At 34.3% G+C, this 24171-nt stretch overlaps 1 protein-coding gene across 1 annotated transcript in view; it reads left to right on the forward strand.

Moving 5' to 3' along the window:
• Positions 1-24171, forward strand: part of LRP1B (LDL receptor related protein 1B) — a 1854983-nt gene that overhangs the window by 1173212 nt on the left and 657600 nt on the right. Inside the window, exons 19-21 of the mRNA XM_077767810.1 lie at positions 5267-5347; positions 6476-6643; positions 22348-22530. Coding sequence (XP_077623936.1) covers positions 5267-5347; positions 6476-6643; positions 22348-22530 — 432 coding nt within the window. The remainder of the gene's footprint in view (positions 1-5266; positions 5348-6475; positions 6644-22347; positions 22531-24171) is intronic.

Below are 24171 nucleotides of genomic sequence, written 5' to 3' on the forward strand. Positions count from 1 at the left end.
TTTTTTTATCATTAATTTTAAAAGCTTGTTGTACACTCTGCCCCTGCGAGTTCTGCTGTATTAAAGAGGGCTCTTTGACTGTTCAGGGCTTGTCTTTTCAGAAAGTATTCTTTGAATGGTGTCTCTTGGTTTCTCTTGTTCAGAGTTTGGTTATTTTGTTTCCCTACTAGTAGCGGTATTTGGGACTCTCCACCATGTGTACTTTGGCTTGTTTCTTGAGGTAGCCCTGGAAAATGAAAACAGACAACCACAGAGGGAACAAAGGTACACAAAAGCACAGACAAAACCAGTAAACAGGCAAACCCAGGCTCAGGTGAAAACAACAAAACAGCTCTCTAGCAGGGATGGGTGTGGTTTGGTGTAGGCAGGTCTTGCCTCCACTGGGTCCCTGGCCCCTCTCTGAGGCCCTGCCTTGGTGGTTTTGGGGAGAAAAATGGCATCACCCCAGTCCCTTCTCAACCAAGTGCTGCAAATCACTCCTTTGGGTCCGATCTCCCTGTGCCAAGGTGGGCTGAGTTCTATGCCCCACGACCCACCTCGTTTCCAGGTCCCAGTCCATGGGCTTTATTTATACTGCCCGAAACAGTACCCAAAACAGTCCCACAGGTCACTGCTTCCCTGCTGCTGCGGGTTGAGTGGGGGTGGGGGTGGGGGAAGTGTCGCAGCCTCAGATCCGTCAGGGTCAAGCAGCGATACAACCTCAGTCCTGAGGCCTCTGTGCCCCAAGAGCAAGGAACTTAGCAGCTTCAGGGTAGCCTCTGATGCTGCAGCTTGCCTTCCTGTTGATTCTTAAAACATAAACACATAAGTTTTTGTTATCTTGTCAGGTAACAAAAGAAAAGTCTCTTAGAAGTATTGATTAAAGTATTCCTTGGGATTTTCACTTCTTTTGAGTGCTTCCCCTTATATGTCAGAGAATTTGTTGAGTTGCTTCATGGATAGCTTTGGATACAATCTTTTATCTCTTCATATCAGTGATTGCCTCCTTTTTACTGCTGTCTTTGAATCATATTCAGGCTCCCCTTACGTTTTATGGTTTTAAAAAGTTAAATTTATTCTCCAGTTTATATCTTGAGGCATGCCTTTGGTAGTCATAAAATTTAATTAAGATTTTTTCAGTTTTAGAATAATTTTCATTCATATTCCAATACCTCAGATGGATATACTCAAATGTAACCACACACAAAGAAATCGCTTTTTAAGAAGTGAAAAGCAGGTAATCAATGCCATATCTACTAAACTGGTATGAACCCACCACATTCCTTACACGTTATATATGAAATCATATCAATTTATATTGTCATTTGACTAAATTAGCAGTACTAAGGATGGCTATCACTTGTAATCTGCTCACTGGATATTACTGCTGGTCAGCCTACCTGACTGTCTTTTCCCAGCTCTGCTACATGCTAGAGAGAGTTCTCACAGGCTCCCACAATGACATACTGTTTCACCCTTTTAAGAGTTCGGATGAATATTTTAGCCTCCAATTTAAATTGAAACATTTTGAAAATAATACACAAGATATGTCTTTGACACTACCATGCAACATTAATTTGTTCACATTTTACTATTCTAGCTAGTTATGACATGCCAAAAACTATACATTAATATAGACTTTTAACTTAAAATTTTCATAGTTTTTAAGGAAAAAAATATAAGTCATTCTATAAAAGTTATAGCTGTGCCATTCAAAATTCTAATTTTCTGAAGATATCATTTACCCATGTGATTCACTGGTTAAAATGCTAAGAAAGTGCTCAGTAGCATAATTTTGAGTATGCTATAAAGTCCTAACTCTTAATAAGGGATGGTCCAGAATAGCCGTAAAGGTGACCCTTGGGAAACATAGCTGTTAGACAGACCCAAGTACCATAATAAGAGCAGGTCCAATAAGAGATCTGATTGTAACTGCCATTCAAATTTTCTTATCAGTGGTGCAGTGCAAAGAACTTCTATCCCCAGGAAGAGAGCATGATGGATGAGAGCATCCTTGTCTAATAGTCCAGAGGGTCTAAAGATGGAGGGCAGGTGCAGGGAGCAAACTGCCCATGTGTTATCCCCATGACTCAACCCTCAGGCTACATGGGATTGGTACTTAAAAAATTAAGAGAAAATTTTTCCTTCCAAGATTTTATTTAAAATCAAGTTAGTAGTATAATTTACTGATTCATCACCTACATAAAAAAAAAATCTAGTTTTCATTACAAGTGCCCTCCTTAATGCCCATCATCCATTTTAAAAGAAAAATGAAGGATAAACCTAAGATGCATGACCAAAATCATTAGGTTACATGATCTGCTCTATAAAAAAAACATTTAAAAATTGATAGTGTTATAGAATTTAAAGTTAAAAAACTTTATTTTTTAAATTGTTTTTAAAGTGTATTTATTATTAAAAGAGAGAGAGCACAAGCTGGAGAGAGGCAGAGAGAGAGAGGGAAACACAGAATCCAAAGCAGGCTCCAGGTTCTGAGCTGTCAGCACATAGCCTGATGTGAGGTTCGAACCCACAGACTGTGAAATCATGACTTGAGGCTAAGGCAAACACTTAACTGACTGAGCCACCCAGATGTCCCCAAAGTTAAAAAAAAAAATCCTTTAAATCATGGCTAACAGACACATGAAGAGATGTTCAGCATCACTCATCATCAGGGAAATACAAATCCAGAGTATGATGAGATATCACCCCATACCTGTCAGACTAATTCAAATTAACAACGCAGGAAACAACAGATGGTGCCGAGGATACAGAGAAAGAGGAACCCTCTTACAGTGTTGGTGGGAATGCAAACTGGTGCAGCCACTCTGGAAAACAGTATGGAGGCTTCTCAAACATTTAAATAGAACTACCTTAAGGCCCAGCAATTACAGTACTAGGTATTTACCCAAAGGATACAAAAATACAGGTTCCAAAGGGTATATGCACCTGTATGTTTATAGCAGCATTATCCATAATGCAAAATTATGGAAAGAGCCCAAATGTCTATTTACCGATGAATGGATAAAGAAGTTTTGGTATATATACACAAAAAATATTACTCAGATATAAAAAAAGAATGAAATTTTGCCATTTACAATGCCATGGATGGAGCTAGAGTGTATTATACTAAGCTAAATAAGTTAGAGAAAGATAAATATTATATGATTTCATTAGTATGTGGAATTTAAGAAACAAAACAGATAAACACAGGGAAAGGAAAAAAAAGAGAAAGGGATGCAAACCATAAGAGACACTGAACTATATAGAACAAACTGAATTGTTTGGGGGGGGTGGGAGGAGGGAGAGGGGCAAGGAATTGGTTAAATGGGTGATGGATAATCAGGAGAGCACTTGCTATAATGAGCATTGGGTGTTACATGTAAGTGATGAATTACTAAATTCTACTCTTGAAACAAATATTACACTATATGTTAACTAGAATTTAAATAACTTGACCATAAAAATGATAGTGTTATAGAATTTAAAGATAAAAAAATCTTTAAATGATTGAAATCTCCAACATTATAAAATTATGCAGTGGTGACTGGTATGGAAACCAAATGCTAAAATAGTGGAAGCATTTAGAGACACGTTTCTGATAAATACAAGGAAGTTCTACCATACATAATGAAGCAATGAGAAATATTTAAACTTCAAGTTTAATACATCTATATACTAGAAATATAGGTATAGTAAAAACAACGTCTTAAGTACATTCATGGATAGTAGATGAAAATAATATAGGAAATTGGTGATAGAAAGAGGAATGGATGGAGAGCTTGATGAACTATACTCTAAAGACCTGGTTTTTTTGTTATTCTTTCTTTCTTTTTTTTTCATTAAGGAGATAATGGCCAGTTTTAGGCAAGACTACCTTTTCAGAGTTTATTTCCTTAGGACTAAAATGATTGGATACAGTTAGTGTTTTGTTTTGTTTTAAGCTAGGAAATACATTGTCATCATTCATATATTTTATCTAAAATAGTACTCAAAATTAAAAAAATAAAAACCTATAGATAGAATTTGTATAGATAAATAAGAGGTGAGTAATTTGGCTGAAGAAGTTTGGATAGCCAAACACCAGCTCAGCCACGTTGGTAGCCTTGAGACAGAAGCCTGCAGAATACAAGTTGAAAATATTATGGTCTCCCTTCCATCAAATATAGACTATGATTTCTAAGTCTTTTGTTTTAAAGAGAGGAGCAAACATTTGCTACAAAATATCTTTGTCTCCAGCTGTCAGAAGAACAACATAAAAGAATACAGGCCACAGGTCTATCTCCTTGTGTCAATTTCTTTTCTTTATCTTAGGGAACTGATGGAGGGTTTTATTTTTTTCTTCTTTTATTATTTTTTGATGTCTGTTAAATGAGCTCTTGTGTGTGATGTTTTATATTTCCATGAATATTGTTCTGAGAGCTAAAATACCTGGTATTAAGTACATCCTGTAAACTCTTTGTGAATTGCTTTCACCATAAATGAAAGCCTTTTTCCTGGCAATTACATTTTTCTTTGATTACTACTATGTTTTGTCTTCTTTTTTCTTTTTGCAATTAGTCTTGTTTATCTGATCTTATTATAGTAATGTTTGCTGAATTGACTACTCATTGGAATTAGCTAGTTACCTCTTTTTAGAATCTTTTTCTATGCTAATTCTAGGTTTGTCTATTTTTAATGTTTTTGTTGTTACAGTTATTTAAGGGTTAGGTAAAGAGATCTTTGTATTTAATTGAGTAAATTTCATTTTGAAATCTAAATCTTTACCGTTGTTGATTTTCAGAGAATGTTTGTGTTTTGTGTGTGTGTGTGTGTGTGTGTGTGTTTAGCTTAGAATTCACTCCTCAAAACATTTATAATTGTATGATACCCATGAACTGGTTTTATTGAGCTGTTTTGTTTGTTTATTTTTACCTTCAATTTGTGATGTTGGTATCTCTAAAAGGCAAAGTTAGATCTAAATTTCCTACTTGGTTCTCTGTATTCAGAAAAGGTCTTTCTCTTTTAAAGTATATACCCATTACTTTGCGTATAATGAATACAACAGTCTTTCACCAAATGATTTTTCTTGGGTTTCAGTCACTGTAAATTACTCATTTAAAAACTATTGAAAGTATGGGGGTCCTGTGTCCTCAAGAAGTTTATGTCACTGTATTTTTATACTGCTTTCTCTGTGCCTTTTGTGGAAGATGGGTGGAATTCTGGTCCCATTAGCAAATGAGATACAAATTAAGTCAAGCACAGTCAGTAACATCTTTCCTATTGAATGTTTTTATATCTTTCATAGAATTTCCAACTTGTGAGCCACTAACTCAATTTATATGCAAAAGTGGAAGATGCATTAGCAGCAAATGGCACTGTGACTCAGGCAAGTACCAAATGTTTACTGTATTGTACTGATTTGATTGGTGGCCTGACTGTCAGTAAGATGTAGTCCATAAGAGAAGCTTGCAGAGCCAACAAAATGGCCAAGACAAGTGGTGAGAGGGCACCTGGCACATCACTGGGGATTAGCATTACGAATAATGGAGCTCAGTATCTGTCCCACGGGGCAATGAAGAGATTTGTGTTCAGATATTATGCTGGACATAGTCTAAGTCTACAGATGTGAAGTAAAGGGGACAATTGAGGAAATGACCTGGACAATTTGGATTCCCCAAAGCATTTATGTAAAGTGCTCTGTATTCTCAGGATGGCGGAGTTTATAAATTATTATGGAATTAACCAAATGGTCTCAATTCTGCCACATTGCTATTTACATACAAATGTTATTTTTTTCTCATACTCAATTGTATCCCTATGCTAAATTATGCCAAATACAGGTAAATGAATTATGTATAAATCATACATTCTCAGCCACTGATTTCGATTTAATCTATTTTCACTTCACATTTCTCTTACCTCCTTCCTGCAACAGTTGTTAATAAAGAATATAAATTACTGCTAATGATAGTGACACTTTCCCAGTATAAGTGCACACTTATCAGTAAGTAGGGGTAGGGGGGTGCATAATCACTCTTTGTGTTGGAGAATGGAGAAGAAAGATCTGAATTAAAGACATGGCTATAGACTCTGGGGCATAGAGAGATTGTGGGGGTCTGAACAGTTTTCTACAATAGTTATATCACCAGTTATATCATTTCATGAAATTCCTGCAGTCATCATTGTCCTTTTTATAATTATTTCATGCTGCATAGATTTGTTCAGTCAATGGTTAGTCATTTCTGAGTGACATAGAAATTAAGTTTTAAAATCCAAGCCCAGGATTTCTTCTTCCCTCTGTGGCTAGTAGTAGATGTTAAAGCACAAGGGAAGTAATGCCAAAATAAAAAGAATTCCCTGACTCTTCATGAGAAATGTTGATCGCTGATTTATCATTCCTTTATCAAAAACAAAAAGATGCTCTATATACGAAAAAGAAATGTTCCAGATTTTGTAAGAAAAAGTTTCTTCCTGGGTCAGTTTTCACTCCCTAGATGTTGATGATCCTTTCCAGATGATGACTGTGGGGACGGCAGTGACGAAGTTGGCTGCGTTCACTCTTGCTCTAATAATCAGTTCAGGTGTTCCAGTGGCAGATGTATCCCAGGCCACTGGGCCTGTGATGGTGACAATGACTGTGGAGACTTCAGTGATGAAGCCCAAACCAATTGTACCAGAGAAGGTCAGTAATTTTGTGACTCTATGAACTATCATTTTAAATTGATATATAATATTTGAACACTTCAGAATGGATATTGTATAAAAATAATATACTCAGCAGTTAAAAATATATATATTTAGGAAAGTATAAAAATAATTTACTGATCACTTTCACTCTTTTATTTCTCTTGTTTCTCATCTTACTACCTCCTTATACTTCAATACTTTATGTGGATTTTGCTTCCTACGTTCAATAGATGCTTTAGTTGCTACAACTTTAATCCTCTCCAGCTTCTAAATTGCCAAACCCCAAACCCATCCCCAAAGGAAAACAAGCAAACAAAACAAAGAAACAAGAAAGGCATAATTTTTTATTTTATTTGAGTGCCAAATTTGTTTCCTTAAGACTTGAAATAACCTCCTATTAACTGATGATTCATTCCAACTGAATAACTTCTGGAATGCAAGCTAAAAGGAGGAAACTGTGATGAGGGGTCTCAGCATGTCCATGAGCAAGCCTGACCCTGTCATCTGCATGCATTACTTTCCAAAATTTGATCATCCATAGGGCATGATAACAAATTAGAAATCATGCTGGAAATACCATGGGAAAAATCATTAGACTGCCATTCATACAATCAATTTTTTTTAATAGAGGTTTTCTTTCTGCTTAAGAAATTGGAAGAATTTGTTATTCGCTCTTTCATTTATTCTACTAATAATCATAGAAGAGTTTTTGTGTGTTAAGCACTGTACTTGGACAAAAAGGTAGATAAAAGGATAAAGAAATTGGTCCCCATTCACTGTTTAAAATCTAGCAGGCAAATAGACAGACAATAAAGTGATTTATTTAATGAATTGGATACTGGAGTGGGAGGCATATATTGTGTGGTCAGAAGAAAGGAATCATCTTCAAAGTGTTTCCCAGGGTATATATTTGTCTTGTGCAAGCATTTAATAAGTTAGAAAATTTCTCAATTTTTGTTCCTCTGATCTGATTTCTTTTGTCTTTTTTTTTTGTTTCCTCTCTGTCCCTGCCTTCCTCTCCTCTTCCCCTTCCTTTTTCTCTTTCTCCTTCTCTTTTTCATTCTCTCTCTCTCCCACCCCTCTCTCTATCTCTATCTCATTCTTGTGTCCTTTTCTCTATTATTTTTTTGCTCCACTAATATATACGAACTAGAGCTTTTTGCTTATCATCAACCTTTCATTGAAAAAGAAAAGGTGCACAAAAATACTTTTTTTCCCTTTTTATCTTTCTATATTAGAAGCATTCATCTGGGGTGAAGTTGATATGTCATTACTAAGTTACACTATGAATATAAACTGCATTTCCCCCCACCTCACAGATGTCATTTTAGGCTCCTCACGAGGTGTACATCTGTGGCCTTCTGGCACTGCCCCTAATATACTGTGAAAGACAAATTTCCCCAGAGTTATCTTACTTTCATCTCAGAAGTGAGATCTTATCCCGCTTTTCTATGTTTATTTGTCCCTAAATTAAAATACTCATTGCACATTAAGAAGTTTTTGGAGAGATTGCTTTAGCTTCATGAGTATCCAGAATAAGTGTTATACCCCTTGTACCTCACTAGATAGTTTTTCGGATTTGGATTATGATTATAATAGAATCGGTGACTATTTAATGTTAATGACCTTCACTTTTAAAGCACCTCACTTTCACTTATATATTACTCTAAAGGATATACTGTCAATGTGAACATCATGGATTTATTATATGATTATGGTAATACACTAAGGAAATGATCCAGATAATCGACATGATTCTTGGACATGTTTCAAGCAAAGAATGAGGAGAACATCCTGAACTAATTTATATTTATCATATTATAAATTCCCTAATCAAATACTCCACTTAGCGGATACAAGTTGCAGAAATTGAAGAAAGGGAGCAGTCTAGGATGACTTTGCTATAAGACAATTCAAAGTATTTCAGAGGACATTTACATATTTTTATCCGTCATTATTTTAAATATTCTGATACAGAAGTTGTAAAATAATCACGACACATAGAATTGTTAAAGCTGATCAGGAAAGAAAGTCATTTTGCACATGCAGGTTTTGTGAGACCATTGCCAAGGTAAAGTAGAAATGTGATGCAATTAGTCATATAATTTAGTCTCCAAACCTGCTGTGGAAGAAAGAGCAGGGAATTCTGGCCTGAGTTTCAAGACTGGCTGTCAAAACTGATCAATTCCACTATATAATTGCTCAGCACTTTGCTGTACAGTGCCTGGGTTAAAAGAGCATATGGCGTAGTTTCTCTCAACTTAAATTGTATTCAAAAGGATAAAAGTACTCTTGAATTCACTTTTTATCGTAAAGGAGCAGAAGAAACCAGGAAATGGAACATTCCATATATAACCCCCATTTTTAGAAAATTCCTGAATTTAAATTCATTCATATTCTCTCTGAAGCCATTTTCAAAAAAGAATATCTATAGTGATCATTTTTTTCATCATTAGTATGATTTAATGTATGGGGAAAATATTAATTGCTAGTCCCTTTCTAGATTAATTCATACTCCTCTCCTTCCCCCTAATGTTGTGATGGTCTTCCCTCTCACTTCCAAGCTCACATACTAGGTAAACAAGGTGCAATATCTTTGGAACGCACTGTACCCACACACGTACACACACACAGTCTACAACCAATGTAGAATAGAGAGTCCACAGCACACTCATTCTTTCTTTTGTCTCATTTTCTGTTATCATTAATTTAGCTCTGAAAACTTTGATTTGTGCATATTTCTTTAGTGACCCAATAGTAAAGCTACTGGGTAAATAGTTTTTTTCCAAGTAGAAGAATAAGTGGATGAATAGTTTTTTGTTTGTTTGTTTGTTTGTTTGTTTTTCCCAAGTGGAAGATTTTGGTAGGAAGGAATTCTCTCTAGAGCCTTAGGCTTGGCCATTTAGTAAGTATTAAAAGGTTTTGTAAAAAGACGTTTTTAACCTATAAAAACATCAAGAGTAATGTTAAAATGAGACTTCGGTCTTTTCTTACAAATATTTAACTGTCTGAACACATGCATCTATAAAATACCAAATATATGCAATTAATCTTATCTCATTGTTGACAGTTTAATTCATTTGAATTATGTATGCTTTCATTCTTCTACTCTTTTGGGGGAATAATCACAACCATATTTCTCCCAGGGAATAAAACATTTCTGAAGTAAACATATGTATTATTTTAGTATCTTTAGAGAGCTATTCCCCAGGTCAATTTACATTCAGGAATTGTGTAAAAATTTATACCGAATAATTTCAGCATTGATTTGATGGATAATGGAATAGGTTTCTCTAGAATTGATTTTACCTAATGTTTGCAATTTCTCCTAAATGCAACTAAAATATCCCTCAAATATTTGGATTTTTCTTTACTTTTCAAAGTAAAGAAATCATTTGACCCTAATTTATTGTCATTGTCCTTTAATACCTTCTATTTGTCTACCTAAAAAGGGAATATTTACAGCCAGCTGTACTAAGTGAATGAAGTGGTGATGCTAGAACATAGGTGATCTCTTATTTACATTGCAAATACAAATGAAATGCCAATTTAAAATTAAGCATATATGACCTTCAGTTTTGATTTATTATGAATAATCTTTAACAAGTTCTCAAATCCATTAGGCAATTAAATGTATAAATTATTAATGGCAATTAAATTGCCATTAGGCAATTAAATGTATAACATTATTAATATGTATTTCTACACATGGCCATATTCTTCTGTTTTAACTGTTTAACTTTGCTCCTTCTTTGGAAACTTTCACATTTCTTTTGCGCTTTGTATTCATTCATTCATTCATTCATTCATTTTACTTACTACTTCCCTGTTCATAGATTTAAGAAGGAAGCTAGAATAATTTCTTTTTATCTATGTAATTACATATTCAAGTACAATATTTGATATACAGTGAATGCTCAATAAATAATTATTGAGTGAAAGACCTTATTTCTTGACCACAAAATTTGATGTTAGCCTAGGAATCCAACCCTTATTTGTTTTGTATTATATATCTAATAACTTTTTTCTGCTTGTTTGCCAGATCCTGGAGTTTATGTGCACAGTGATGTGCAAGAAAGACTAGGTGTACTGATCTATTCATGTACATTTCCTTAATAAAGTGTAATCATTTTCAAGTGATTCAAATGCCAAAATATTGGCATTTTCAACCCAAGATTCAATAAAATAAAACAGGACATCTCCCTTATCTTTTATTCTTGTTTATTTATTTTTATTTTCTGTCCAAAAAATAGTAAGTTTGAGAAAGATAGGAAGAGTTTGTTTGTTTGTCTGTATCTATTATTTAATAGTAAATGCCAGTGAAGAGATTCCATTAGTAATAATTTAGGGAGGCAGCAGCAGGGAGAAGTTAGTATATGTTAACAACCCACTAATTGCCAGGCACTTTACATTTGTTATTCTCTTTAATCCTCACAATAAGGATTACTCAGAGAGGTTAAAATGCTTGCCTAGGATTACACAGCTGAAGTTTCAAACAAAGGTTTCTGTTCCTTTTTCTTTCATACAGCTCCCTGCTTCTGCAGCTTTGGAATATAATCTAACCCCTCCCTTTTTTTCTAACTCTTTATGCATTAACATTGATATGATCTCCCAATAATTACAAGTTTTCTCAATTGCATTCTCTCTCTCTCTCTCTCTCTCTTTTTACCTTTAAGAGAAAAGAAAGAACTTTCTACTTGTTACATGTCATTGTAATGAAGTATTCCAAAGGTCACTAGAAGGAACTTGGACCATTATATTAAATAACCACAGTAAATCTGTCTCTTTTGTTTGTTTGCTTCTGTTCTTTCACTCCCACAATTCACACTGATAAAGTGGATTCTGAAGTTTTGTCATTAGAATAGCTGTGGACCTTCCCACAAAGACAATTTCCTCAGTCGCCCAAAAAATATGTTAGTCTGTCATAAAAATTTCACCTTGTAGACTTGGAAAATATTTAAAACTAGAAGAAAATGAAAAGATCATTAGTTCAGTTATTTTATAGTGCAGATGATGAAAAGGGCTCATCTTAAAATTATTCTTACGCATATATAACAATAAGAAAACCGTGCTGCTTCCTAGAAGGAGCTGATAATGTTCTTTGTTAGAGATTTGAGACTGAGAACTTTGTTCCATAAAGACATTTTAAAAAGAGATTTTGGATTCAAGTGATTATGCTAAACTCTTTGTGGAAAATCCAGAAAGGTCAGGCTTTAGAGCCAACCAAAAAGAGAGAGTATCCTCCACAGAGACATTGAATCCACTCTAATCAGTGCAGGTATCAAAGCTCGATTTGTGACTGAAGATTGAGGTTACGTATTTATGCAGGGAGAGAATAGAAATTAAAATCAATATCTCCTTAATTCCAGTCTATATCATATCCATCTCAGCTGAACCTATCATCAGGTTTTTAGCAGTACAGTTTCCTAAACCACATAGAAAACAAGATACCAGGATGCCTCAGTCTGTTAAGTGACCAAACTGTGATTTCGGCTCAGGTCATGATTTCAGTTTGTGAGATCTGGACCTGTGTCGAGCTCTGTGTGGATAGTGTAAAGCCTGCTTGGGGTCCTTTCTGTCCCTCTTTGTGCACACCCTTCTCCGCTTGTGCACACTCATTCGCTCTCTCTCAAAATAAATAAATAAACATTAAAAAAAAACAAGATTCCAATAAATACTATACACAGTCAGACTCAATCATCTGTTTTATTTTTTCTCTTATAAAGATATTCTGAAGATATTTTCAATTTTTACTGAAACACACTATCAAGAAAATGCTATTATTTCTCACTCACTGAATTTTATTGAAATAAAATATTGTCATTGAATTTGAGGAAATTAGCAAGTTATGTACTCAGCAAAAACATAATCCTTTCTTCTAATGGTTTTTTAATTATTCTCCTTTAATGAAAACATGGATGGTTTTCTGATAAAATATAATTAAAAGCAAATTTAAATGTTATCTATTTTTAGAGAGGTATAATATCTATTTTCAATAAGATACAAATAGTCCGGCTAACTTTATTCTCTCACAGATTGATTTATTTTCCTTGGGAAATGTTAATAGTGAGATATCAAAACAACGTTAATTATTAATGGATTTTATCCACAGGAACTTCTTTTTGTTTTCTGGGACAAAATAGCTCTTTAAAGGTCAATGTAACCTCAATACTATAAACAACTTTTACATCAATAGCAAAGAAGACCCAAGGCTTTTGAATCAATTAATAACAAAGCCTGTTTTGAGAAGCCATGTGATTACCAGAACAATTAAAAAGAATCAGATAAGTATAATTTTAAAAATAAAATATTTAAAAAATGGCACATAAAAATAGGAAGAAGTAAATTATCTTCATCTTCACTGTACAGAAATTAATAGTAGACTCACTCTTCTTAGATAAATTTAGCTCTTGTATTAAAACAATAATTATGCACCAAACAGAGTAGTATCTCTTGTTTTTTTAAAGATATAATTAATAACAAAAGTCAATAGGTAAAAAAAGACTTAATTTTAATGAAGAACCTCAGCTTGTTTCTTTCTCCTTTCATAGAACCAAAAAATAAGGGCAAAAGAGAATTAACTTCCATAGTCTAAATTCTCCCTTATTCTTGGGTTGTGGTTAATGATCTGTGAAATGGTAGGACTTCAGGCATTCAGCAGAAAATAGACAAATTAAAAAAAGAGAGAGAGACAAAGGGCATGGATAATCTACAAATAATTAATTCACCTCTCAGTAATTGAGTAGTGCCATGCTTTTGTGAGAGTAAAGAAATTAGCAGTAGTATAGAACTTTGCCTTTTCTTGTAGAAATAGTTGGTAGTTAGCTTCTTTCAGAACCTAACTGAACTATCAACCTTTGATCCTTTATTTATATGAAGCATCACCTGAATTTGCACTTAGATATTACATCCCTGCAATGTGATGACCAGATTTATTCACTTTTTGTTGGAGAATTTATTTTGTTTTTAGGTTGGTATTCATGTATACACTGATTTCCCAGAGATAATTAATTGGCATTATTTGAATCAAAAATGTTCCCACAAATAACTTTGGTATATAAGAGCATCCACTTACACTACCATGACCTTTCTGGCACAGAATAGTCACTGGTATCAGAATCTTTTAGCACAGCGTGTTATTATTGTTAATACTTAGGCACTTAAATGAGATGTTCTATGAATCATAACCAGAATTTATACCATTTAGAATAGAAGTTGGCAAATATTTTCTGTAAATGTCAGAGAGTAAATGTTTTCGATTTTGCCTATTGCAACTACCCAACTCCACTGTTTTGGCACAAAAGAAGCCATAGAGTATATATCTACAAACGATTCTGTGTTCCAATAAAACGTTATTTACAAAAACAGGTAGTGGACTAGAATTGGTCTACAGGTCATAGCTTGCTGACCCCTCATTTAAAAAACATACAGCAAGGTGCCTGGGTGACTTAGTTGGTTGAGTGTCTGACTTTGGCTCAGGTCCTGATCTCACATTTTGTGAGTTTGGGCCCCACATCAGCTCTGTGCTGTCAGCTTGGAGCCTGGAGTCCTCTTCAGATTCTGTGTCTCCCCCTCTGCCCCTTCCCTGCCCATTCTCTGTGTCTCTGTCTCAAAAATAAATAAATATTTTATTTTTTTAAAAAACATACAGTAAAGGAGCTATAATCTTAAATAATCCTTTATGTGCATGTTTCATAGAATTAATCTTATGAGACAAAGGGAGAGATTATGGGGAGGAAAAAAAGGCCGAAGTAAGAAAAAACATTAATTTCTAAATAATATTCTCTGGCCTTTCCTCAAGCTTATACCTTATATGCATATGCTCATACACATTATTTCTATATAAGAATGTTCCACATTATTTTAAAATATTAAAACAAATAATGTAATCTCTTTTTAAATTTTTGACCGGTAAATATTTGACACCTGTTGGGAGCTAAGCTGATTGCTTATCCAAGAAGTAAATTCCAAATGTAAAATATCTGTATTGCAACCTGTTTTAGTTAATAGTATCTAACATATTTATTAAGGTGATTGGCTAATTTGAATAGTAAATGGAAAAACAGATTTCTCAATTGCATTGCCAGTTCAAAAGATTAATACATTTTGTAGACTAATATTTAGATAATGTAGAAGTTTATCATTCCCATGATATTAAATTCTAAGTGGAAGAGATTCATGGTGGAGTTTCAGATATCAAAACTTAATTTTAATGAACGAAAAACAATGTTTTATTTGCTTTACATCAATTTCACTTCTATGCTTTAACTTACTAGGAGATATTTAGTATACAGTTTTTCTTCGACACTTTTTTGTGTCTATAGGTCTATGTGTTTTTAACACTAAAATCATTTTAATATTACATAATTGAATTTGTGCTTAAGTATCCATACATTCTCTTCAATTGCCTTTTCTTCAGCATTTCTAACTGACCCAGACAGTAAACATTAAAGATTCAAAATACAGTCTCTTCTTTATTATTAAAATTTCCATTAAAACCCATGTACAAATAAATGATTTTCATTCTCCCATCCAACTTCTTATCAGGACAGTCTCCAGTGGAGGCTACATACAAGGTTAGAAAGAGTTTGTTAGGATCGAAAGTAAAACACAAAAACCATGCCCTGGAAGTGTGTTGAGGTGGGAGGAAGGGAGGGAGGGAGGGAGGGGCGGTCATATTAAAACCAAATGATACAGCATCTGCAACCCAGATAACATGGAGGTCATCTTCAAGATCCAATAGGATAAGGACAAATTGAAGAAGAAAGCCCCGGGCTTGACTTCCATTATTAGTTCACAGCAGAGATTATAGTGCCATCAGTCAGGGAGCAACCCCTAGGGAATTCATCCCACATGACACGGAGAAGGTCAGAGCAGTGTATCCCACCAACCCCAACACAGGTTCCACATAGGTTGGGAGGTAGGTTTTAAGAAGCAACCCTTCCCTAAGGGTCTATAGAAACCAAGCACAGCCTAACCTACTAACAGGATGTTAAGGGTCTGCTGAGGCAAAAGCGGGCCAGGGTTATGTCTGTACCTGGTTGGAAAATGAAATGAAACTATTTGTATGCTGCCAAACCAATTCTCTGTACTTTCAGGGGCAAGTGAAGATTATCTAGGAATATGCAGCAAACAGCTGCCTTAGGTACAGGAATTATTAATACATAGTTATTCAAGCTAGGAACTGAACGGGGACTGACACATGGTAATTATAGGTAATCCAGGAAGCTGTGTGCACATGCAATGCACAGCACTTTTTACTTTTCAAAGCATTTTACAGTGAATGACAAGTTAATGTATAAACTCCATTAAAACAATAAAAAGGTGATTTTTTCTCCCTAGATTGGTCTCACAATTTAAATAATTCATTATATTTGCAACACCATTATTAGCTATTTTCTCGGGGGGGGGGGCTTTAATATTCCTTAAAAAAGAAAAGTATATTTTTTTCACCCCTGTTTTTCATTTCTTTTTAACTTTAGGTTGGAAAATTTCCTTTCTGTCTCTCTACAGTTGCTAGTCTTCTAACTGCAAGTATTTAGTCACAGTGAATTCATTTAAATATTGGGATAAATTCCACCATCAGTTGCCACATTTCCTTCAGGGCTCTGCATTTATTTATTTATTAGATTCCCCAAATTGTATGCTTGGTTTAAATGGCTTCGGGGCAAAAATACAATAAAATTGCATTAGTTAAAAATATAACCAGCATCAGCAACATGAAAACATAACAGTAAAACAGCATGAGCATGTACATATAAACATAGTCATCATTTTAACACTCCACTGGGACAAGCCATATTACAAAGATAGATTGTGTGCCAAGCCCTGAAGCTTAAACAACTGTGGCTCTGGGGAACCACGCAGGCCTGGAACTCAGGTTGGAATGGTCATCACAGGCTCCTCAGAGGAATGCAGCACTCCATCCAGGGGAAAATCAACAACTGTTAACAGAAGCAAATTTCATTTGGCAGGAAGGTTAGGAGGAAATAAAACTCCACAATTTTTTTCTGTTGTTTTTTTTTTTTTTTTGGCANCTAAACATCCGCAACCAAACATAACAGACATTAAAAGATAGGTTCGAGGTATTTTTAATTTATGTGAGGGAAAGTGGATGAGACATGGAAAGGATGGAAAATAAAACTGTGTGTATATATGTGTGTGTAATAGTCTACTTGATTTTAGTATAAACTTTGAGCTAATGAAATTATATATTGCATTATTGTATTATACATAATTGTACATATATATATCTATACACCGCTTGTAAATTTAAGCAATCCTAGAATATTTTTCTTTTTCTATTTATTGTCTAAATGCTTCCCCAAGTGATCTATAAATAATACTGTGTATCTGAGCATATCAGAATCTAGCTGGAGGTCTTTCTGTGATTCCCAGTAGCCTTCAAACTTAAATCCAAACCATTCAGCAAAGCCTACAGGGCCAAAGGCTCATTTTCTGTTTCTCCCCTCCTCCATCAAACACTACACAGAATTGTATGAATGACGCTGCTTTTGTTCAGAATAAGTTTCGTCTCAGTCTCCTTCTCCCCCTACCCCTACCTGACTCTAAATCATGAACAGAGATCTTTTCTTTTCTTTTCCTCTAATTCTTCATCTGAAGTCCCCAAGTCCAAGATAGTTTTCTCCTCTGCATTCTCTCATGGTGCTCTCTCCTACTTAGGCACTCATGACATTGCTTTGTAACTGCATGTGTTACCTTCTTCCTTATATGCCGGTACTTCTATGATCTCCTCAAAGGCAGCAACAGTATCTTTCATTTTGTCACCTGAACTCCAGCAAGAGCCAGTTATCTGGTTTCCCTATTTCTACTCAAGCCTCATACTATCTTTTTTTGTTGTTGTTGGTGGTGCTTTCCACACAGCATTTTATATTTTAATAATGTAGATTACATCACATCATCACCACTCCTCTGTTGTATAATCTCCAATAGATAGATACATAGTGAACTGATCTTGTTGTGGGTGTTAATGAATCCCTGAAAGATCTCACCCCTGCTTATTTCAGCCACCCCTGTTCACTTCTCTTTCTGTAAAACAGAAAGTTTGTTTCCTGCTTTGTAATCTTTGCGTTTGTTATTTCCTCTAACTATGCTCTTTACCCTAACTTGCATGACTGGCTCTTCCTCTTCATTTTGGTCTCTTCTCAAATATCATCTTCTCAGAGAGACTTCCTAAACACCCCTGTAAAGATGTTCCCTATATCCAAGTCACTTCCTACAGAAGTCATCAAAGATATTTACTATATTTCGGTGTCTTCCTTTCTCCTGGGCACACAGTAAGAAAGTACTCTTGGAAACTTTGTGGCTGGTTGGAACCAACGTGATGTGCCCCACCCAATGTGACTAGCTGTGGCCAATGAATTATGAATCAGAAGTGATGTATATTCCTTCCTCTATAGCATTCCTTCATTTTCTTCATAACATTTACTACTTTCTGGCGTAATCTAATTTATGTATTTATATAACTATTAAATGCCTATGCTCTTCTTTCCTCATGTAAGCTCTGTGAGAACAGTAAAGTGTCTCTCTTACAGATTGCTCTATCTTACTACTTGGAAAAAAACCTGGTATGTTGCAATAAATGTGTTGAAAGAGCAAATTAAGGAGTGACTAAGGCCTGTATTCTCATTTTAAAAATTATGAAATCAATTTGGTAGATCTCTGTCACTAAGCTGTGTGATCATGGCTTATAATACTCAGAGTTTTTGATTCCTTGTATGTTTCTTTTCTTTCCTGTTTGGCAACCAATTGAAAAAGCAATTCTAAGAAGGCTAGACTGCTTCATGAAACTTGTTATTTATTGATAGTTTCATAAAAGATAAAATTTTACCATGATCTTGCAACATAATAAGATAAATGTTATATTTTATTAGAAAAGAAGTAGGCTGAACAACAGTCTTTTAAATACAAAAAGTAAATGAGCTTATAGGCACTTCATGATTTTTAATTTTTTTTAACTTTTTATTTATTTCTGAGAGAGAGAGAGAGCGTGATAAGGCAGGGGTCAGAGGGAGAGGGAGACAAGGAACCTGAAACAGGCTCCAAGCTCTGAGCAAACTGTCAGCACAGAGCCCGATGCAGGGCTGGAACCCAGGAACCGTGAGATCATGACCAAACCGAAGTCAGCGGCCCAACCAACTGAGCCACCCAGGCGCCCCTCTTCATGATTATTGTATGGGCTAATTATTTCTTTTTTTCCCCCCTCCATTCTTAAACTTTACTGAGAAAGGATTTGTTACAATGTAGTAATGGTACAGTGACAGAGAAGGCTCTAAAGTTGAGTTCTTGTATTCAAATCTTTGCTGTTCATCTGTATAACTTTAGACATATTAATTTGTGGTTTTTGTTTCTGTGAAATGAGATGCTCTCAAAGCAGTTTTGTTTATTTTTAATCAAAATCAAAAGAACAACTGAGTGATCCTTTTTTCACCAGGTTTTAATCCACTCCAATATGATTGTTTTAAAGCATAAGCAAAATCAAAAACCATATAAACTACTATTTACATGCAAGGTGTTTGGAATAGGAATTAAAAATAAAACAGAAAAGTGTGAAATTAGTCTTAGTGTTCCCCTTGGAGTTTGCTACAAGTCAGGAAAAGCTCTGAATCCATTCCACAGGGGAAAACATCATGTATAATTTCTGAGATCTTATGAATCCCTAAAGGTTATCCATGGATTTCCTGAATCTTTAGACACCAGAATAAGAGACCCAGTCATAGATAGCATTTGTTTTTAATTGAGTCTTAAAGAAAATTATGGACTTTAATAGATGAAGTATGAACGGGAAGGTAGCCCAGGCTGGGGGAGAATGATATGATCAGGAACAGGAGGTATACATTAGTGACAGTTACGGGGATAATTGTTTCACCATTTGTTTATAATGGTGTATTGTTTCTCCTTCTCCCAACTCTTCTTTCATTTTAAACTTAATACGATAAGGTGGTTTCTGGAGCCTCTTAATAGACTATACACTCTCCCATAGAGGTTTAGACATGGATANTTTGTATTTAGATTTATAAGATAAATGTTTATTTAGAAGAAGAAAACAAATGAGTGGATTCACTTATGAAGTACACGTAGATAAACCAAACAATACCAAGCAAAGCAAAGACAATGCAAATGAAATAAAAAACAAAACCTCAGACAATTAGCAGCACACTGTCTCCCTTTCATAGATTGCACTTTGATCTTTGTAAGCACAACTTATTTCCAGCTCTAAATGACATTGAGTTAAAAGGCTGTGATTCTATATGTAAAGTTCCCATACTGTTGGATCACAAATAACCTCTTCTCCCAAAGCAACTATTTGCTTTTTGCAAGTCTCTTTTTTGTAGGTTAATATATCTACATTTCTTAGTTTACATAAATCTTGAGCATTTCCCTTAGCTCACTGAGTTAATAATGGCTTAACCAGACTTTAAAGAACTATATCTTTGAAACCAAATCTGAAAGATGTTTAAAAGAGTCAAAGCATTACTTTCACAATAATTAGTTAAACACAGAATTCCATTCATTATTATTGACATTTTTGAGGCAATATAGTATGTGAAGAAATACAAGATAGGATGAGGAATAGAAATATGGTATAGAATTTGATATATACCATTTAATTTTACTTAAGCTATATGCAGTGTTTCCTCAGTTAGATACTTTTAAATGTAAACTGTTATTCTCAAAATGCCCTCCTAGTTCACTCTTCTGTTCTCTATTTACTTAGCCCACTATTTCCAGAAATAATCTAAAGGATAACCTGGAAAGATGAAAGGTTATGAGGACAAAAAACTTTTTAAAAAAGCAGAAAAAGGATTAGCAATGTAAATAAATATGAGGTTGAAATTGATCCAAATAAATTCATATATGAAAAATGTTTCATAAATCTGGCTCTAAATGTGATGTAGCTATTGCAAAGAGAGAAACGTGATGAGTTTCAGGATCATTCATCAGTATCCATAAAAAGGACTTACAAAGAAGGGAAACTAATTTGCACAAGAGAATAAAATAGGTACTAATACTGAAGCAAAAGTGAAATAAGATTTCCCCTACAGGTTCCACAAGTAGATTCAAAATCAAAAGAAAATATAATTTGCAGTTGCCCTACTGTCCACTACCTGCACCAAAGAGAAAAGTCCACTAGGCAAAATACAATACATTATAATAGGAAGCTGTTAATACGTGTAACGTTGACATTATGCATGCATGTACCTATGTTAATACATGTAATGTATTAATAAGCCCCACATAAAGCAGGTAGCTGTTATTATTACAAGGATGCTAGCCCAAGAATCTTACTTTTGAAGGAACTGGAAAACCAAGCCTTTTTTTTATAGGAAATCTTCAGATTTTTAAAAGGTCAATAGTATGTTTGCCAAATTAAACATACTGAGGGACAGATTCAATATATGAGCTGCCAGTCTTCAACTCTTATTTTAGAGAATATAGAAAAATCAATAGACTATACCTTCCATTATTAAGTATCTGGAATCATTGCGTGACAATTACTTGAAATACAACTTTTATATGTTACTGGCTGAGCTCATACTACAGGTTATAAAATTCAGGTGAGCCAAAGTTTTGTTGTTGTTGTTGTTGTTGTTTCGTTTTCAAATAAGCTTAAGTCGTAAGTAAAAGAACCAAAGGCCGTTTCACTGCTGCATAGAAGTTGGCCTCTTCACCATAGAATCACTTAAAGAGCTGAATAGGTCTTGGAACTCCATTTGATTTGTCTCCCTTGCTCTTCTTAAATACTGAAATCCCATAGGATTCTCAAGTGACCTTTAAAAAGACCTCAGGTTTGAACACTTCACAATATCTTGTTTATGAGACCTGTCCCAGCATTCTTTACCAATATAGTAGTTAAGCCATACCAGTAAATGTGCACTCCGCAGATATCAAATTAAGTATGGTGGGGGTTTACTGTATCATATTCTATATATACCTTCCAAAAGTGCAGAGACTCTACCATCTTTATTGTGTGTATGCAAGCAAGCATTTTGTTTAATCATGAAGACAGATTATCTGGGAACTACTGAATTATTAATTGATAAGTCAAACTTGAATGCATAGTGCCTCATTAAGTTATTGTGTGTGTCTGTTCTAATTCTAGAAGTGAAATCCTCTGTCCTAAAGACTATGTTTATTATTGGGAGTTTTCTGTATGTTTTATCAAAATTTTAGATGTTATTCTTCAAAGATACTATTAGAAAATACTTATTTTTTGGTTATTTACTGTCTACTGGTCTGAAAGAAGTTGTCTAAAGAAATGTCAAAAGAGCAACCAAAGTCTTAACATATAGTATAGACTGTGAAATATTTTCCTTTATATGCCATAGAGAAAAACCCTTTCAAGATTTCATTCTTGTATTTCTAATAAAAATCACAACAGAATATCTACATATTATCTCACTTGTTCTTCCTTTTTTCTAACCTATGTGGCACTTTCAGGAATTCTGTGTGAGGCAATAAACATCATTTCCTCTAATTATTAACATTCCTAAAATGAATTTGAAAATATCAGAGAGTATTACCACTATTAAACAACTAAAGTGAAAATATTTTCTCTCTGGCATTGTAATAATGCCTGAAAAGAAAAAAAATGAAAAAAAAATTATCATTAAGCAGAATAATAATTTCTTTCCTCTCTTTTCCCTGTTGCCTTTCTCTCCCTCATTTCAATTTAAGAGATTCGTTCTCCTGCTGGTTGTAATAGGAATGAATTTCAGTGCCAACCTGATGGAAATTGCATCCCTGATCTGTGGCGCTGCGATGGGGAAAAAGATTGTGAAGATGGTAGTGACGAAAAAGGCTGCAATGGTACTTTACGATTGTGTGATCACAAAACCAAGTTTTCCTGTCGGAGTACAGGTAAGCAGAACATTGATTCAGCTTGTACCTTGGGCTTCCTGGAGATAGAATCCTTTTGGCCTATCCTCAATGTATATCTTACCTTCATAAAAAGTGTTCTTGTGTTTCCAGTAAGTTTGCTCACATTCTACATGTAATAATAATAATAATAATAATAATAATAATGGCTAACATTTATTGAGAATTATCTGTGGGCCTAGCACAGCTGTAAAAAATGTGTTCTCCGTGAACGATTTCATCATCCCAATTCACAGTGAAAAAACTGAAGCCCAGAAAAGTTTTTAACATGCTCAAGTTGAAAGAAAAAAGAAAGAAAAGCAAGCAAGTAAGCAAGCAAGCAAGCAAGCATCAAAAGAGTTAGTATAGCAGAATTGGGATTTGAAACCAAGCAACGTGGATTCGGAATCTGGAGTTTCAGACTCCTGAAGGAGACATGTGTTCTAAACCCGCAGACAGAATTCCTCTTTTTACAGATAAATTCTCTTCATAAAATTTAGTGAAGATAAATAGATAGAAAGGCAAAATTATATCCATTTATTTTCAACTATAGCAGATTCCTAAATTTAATTGTACCATTACTAAATTTCAGTAAGACGAAGGTAATGACTTCCGTTCAAATCTTTGATTTGTTTTGGAAGTCACTGAAACTTTTATTATTTTTATGATGTTATTTTATTATTATGACTATTCCATTTAGTTTTCCTATATATAGTAGATTTACCTGACACAATATACTAACTTATTTATTTTCCTCTTTATACCAGATGATGAGTTGAAATTTAGAGAAAAGTATATTACAATTAACTGTTGTGGTATAATTTATTAAATGGGTTATATCATCAACAAAATAATCCTTAGAAAAATTCCACATTATGGAATATGTGTATGTCTGTGTGTGTGTATGTATATGTGTGCACACATATAAACACGTGCATCATCTCTAGGATGATGCGAAATTGATTTCTGAATTGCCTAAACTCTGGATGATTAATTCTGCTCCCTATTATGTATTTCAACCAAAAGGTAAAAATGAAAAGTTATCATAGCTATGGGTAAGCAAACACTCTAGAAACTGCATGACTATGGGCATTTAAAGACTTAAAAAGATATGGTGTTTCTTTTTTTGGACACACCTCATGGTTACAGGTAAGCATTCAAATAAGAAATAAAGAGATAAGTATAAGCTAACATGGTCATAGAGAAATAAATACTCCCGAGGCTCATTTTTAATGAGGGAGTTGTGTTTTCAAAATGGTTACTTAGTTCTAACAGTATTTTTCACAATTATGTGATTCTTTTCACTTGTTACAGGAAGTGTCTTAGTTTTGTGTTTGTTGGTTAAAAACTGGGACTTTAAGTTTAGAAATTATCTTTTTGAAATACAATATATTGATTGAAAATTAATAGATGAATAACTTGTTAAATAATAATGTTGGGAGGAAAAACCTTTTCCTATGCCCATATTCAATTCATTGGCTCAGGCCCTTTCAATTAGACTGACAAAAGATTAATAATAAAACCAGAATAAGTTTATTTACACATATATCACACATGCACTTGGGAAAACTCAGTGATGAGAGACTCCAAGGAGTGGTTATAACTTGGGCTTACATAGAATCTTAGCAAATAACAGTAAACTTG

The sequence above is a fragment of the Crocuta crocuta genome, unplaced genomic scaffold, assembly GCF_008692635.1.
Source record: "Crocuta crocuta isolate KB4526 unplaced genomic scaffold, BGI_CrCroc_1.0 scaffold154, whole genome shotgun sequence".
Lineage (NCBI taxonomy): Eukaryota > Metazoa > Chordata > Mammalia > Carnivora > Hyaenidae > Crocuta > Crocuta crocuta.